This window comes from Penaeus monodon, chromosome 15 (assembly GCF_015228065.2).
Source record: "Penaeus monodon isolate SGIC_2016 chromosome 15, NSTDA_Pmon_1, whole genome shotgun sequence".
Classification (NCBI taxonomy): Eukaryota; Metazoa; Arthropoda; class Malacostraca; order Decapoda; family Penaeidae; genus Penaeus; species Penaeus monodon.
This window is the reverse complement of record NC_051400.1, coordinates 37,072,458-37,073,923: the sequence shown is the minus strand read 5'-3', so window position 1 is coordinate 37,073,923 and position 1,466 is coordinate 37,072,458. Positions and strand designations below refer to the sequence as shown.

At 40.9% G+C, this 1,466-nt stretch overlaps 1 protein-coding gene across 1 annotated transcript in view; it reads right to left on the bottom strand.

The window, feature by feature from the left end:
• The window catches only part of LOC119582352 (AT-rich interactive domain-containing protein 4B-like), a gene marked incomplete at its 3' end in the record, with an annotated part of 36,609 nt that overhangs the window by 13,269 nt on the left and 21,874 nt on the right, over positions 1 to 1,466 (bottom strand). Inside the window, 4 exon segments of the mRNA XM_037930567.1 lie at positions 1 to 422; positions 677 to 684; positions 779 to 1,034; positions 1,276 to 1,403. Coding sequence (XP_037786495.1) covers positions 1 to 422; positions 677 to 684; positions 779 to 1,034; positions 1,276 to 1,403 — 814 coding nt within the window.

Below are 1,466 nucleotides of genomic sequence, written 5' to 3'. Positions count from 1 at the left end.
CCCTAGTGCTGGAACGTGTCTTGACCTCTGGGGTAGCTTCTTGCTTTTCCTCCTTAGCGCTGGAACGAGTCTTTACCTCGGCTGCCTCCACCTTGGCGGCGCGGTTCTTAGCCTCCGAGCGGGGTGTGCGTGGCTCCCTTCCACGTTCTTTCACCCCTGCTTCACTGGCTGTCTGGTCCTTCCCACTGGTGTCTGCACGATTCCGCTCTTTGCTAGTTGATGATGAATCCCGTGACTTGTCCTTCCCTGCAGTTGGTTCCCGAGACCTCTCCCGCATCACCACAGGCTCCCTTGATCGCTCCCTTGTCATGGCTGGCTCCCGTGACCTCTCCCGGCTCCCTGCAGCTTCTCGTGATCTCTCTTTGACTCCTGTTGACTCTCTCTCAGGGGAGTTCTGAGATTTGCTCTCTTGTTTTACATTTCTATCAAAATAAGAAAAAATATAAATACCCCATTTTCATATAATGGAAAAAAAAAAAAAGAAACTCCGAAATAACATGAAATATCATGAAATAAATCTAATATTTTCAACTATGTAATTGTGCTTATTATAAAAAAAAATCCATTTGCCTTACAATAAGTATAGATGAAGATAGTCCCTGCTTATACTTTCTTCTAATTAATTTCTTTCCTTAGCAAAAAAAAAAAATCTTGGATTTAAGACAAGGTTATTTACATTGCAATCTGTAAGAACACATACCTAGAACTTTTTGAGTCTTCCTTCTTCTTTTCATTGTCCTTTTTATCACTTTCCTTCTTTTCTGGCTCCTTCTTCTCAGACTCTTTCTTGCTCTCTTCCTTCTCCCCTTTTCTTTTCTCTCCTTTCTTGCCCTCCTCCTCCTTCCTCCTTTTTCTCATTCTCATCTTCTGTCGACTCACAGCTGTCATTATCTTTTTTCTTGGAAGCCCTGGGTGTTCGGTCACAGTCCCTGATCAAGCTTCTACCCGAGCGGTGCCTCGTCCTTGAACCACGTGGATTGCTCACCATTGTGCACCCCAACTTGCGGTAAAAGTCCTCAAAACTTTGGAGATATCTATAAATGGGGGAAAATTTATTATTTTCTGTCACATAACATATGCTCAAAGAGTATGCACTTTTCTCATTCTGATTAGAAACCTGTTACACTGCTAAGTCTAAAGAAAGGTTTACATGTTAGTCATTACAATAACTTCTTTGAAAATAGATCTTTACGAGCAATTTTGCTAAATAGTGTAGGTGTAAAACTTTTTTTTATGAATGAAGATAATATATAATATACTTGCAAAACAACATACCTCTTATATGCAGCTTTGATGTGGTTAGGAGCCTGAGAGCCAAGAGACTGAAGTTGCATTTTATTGGACACTACTTTCCATTGGTTCTGGTTCATTACACGGTTAAAACCTCCCAATTTCTGAACCACCTGAAATACAGAACAATGCCATGTTATCCTAAAAGAATTTACAAGATGAAGAGCAAGACAGAC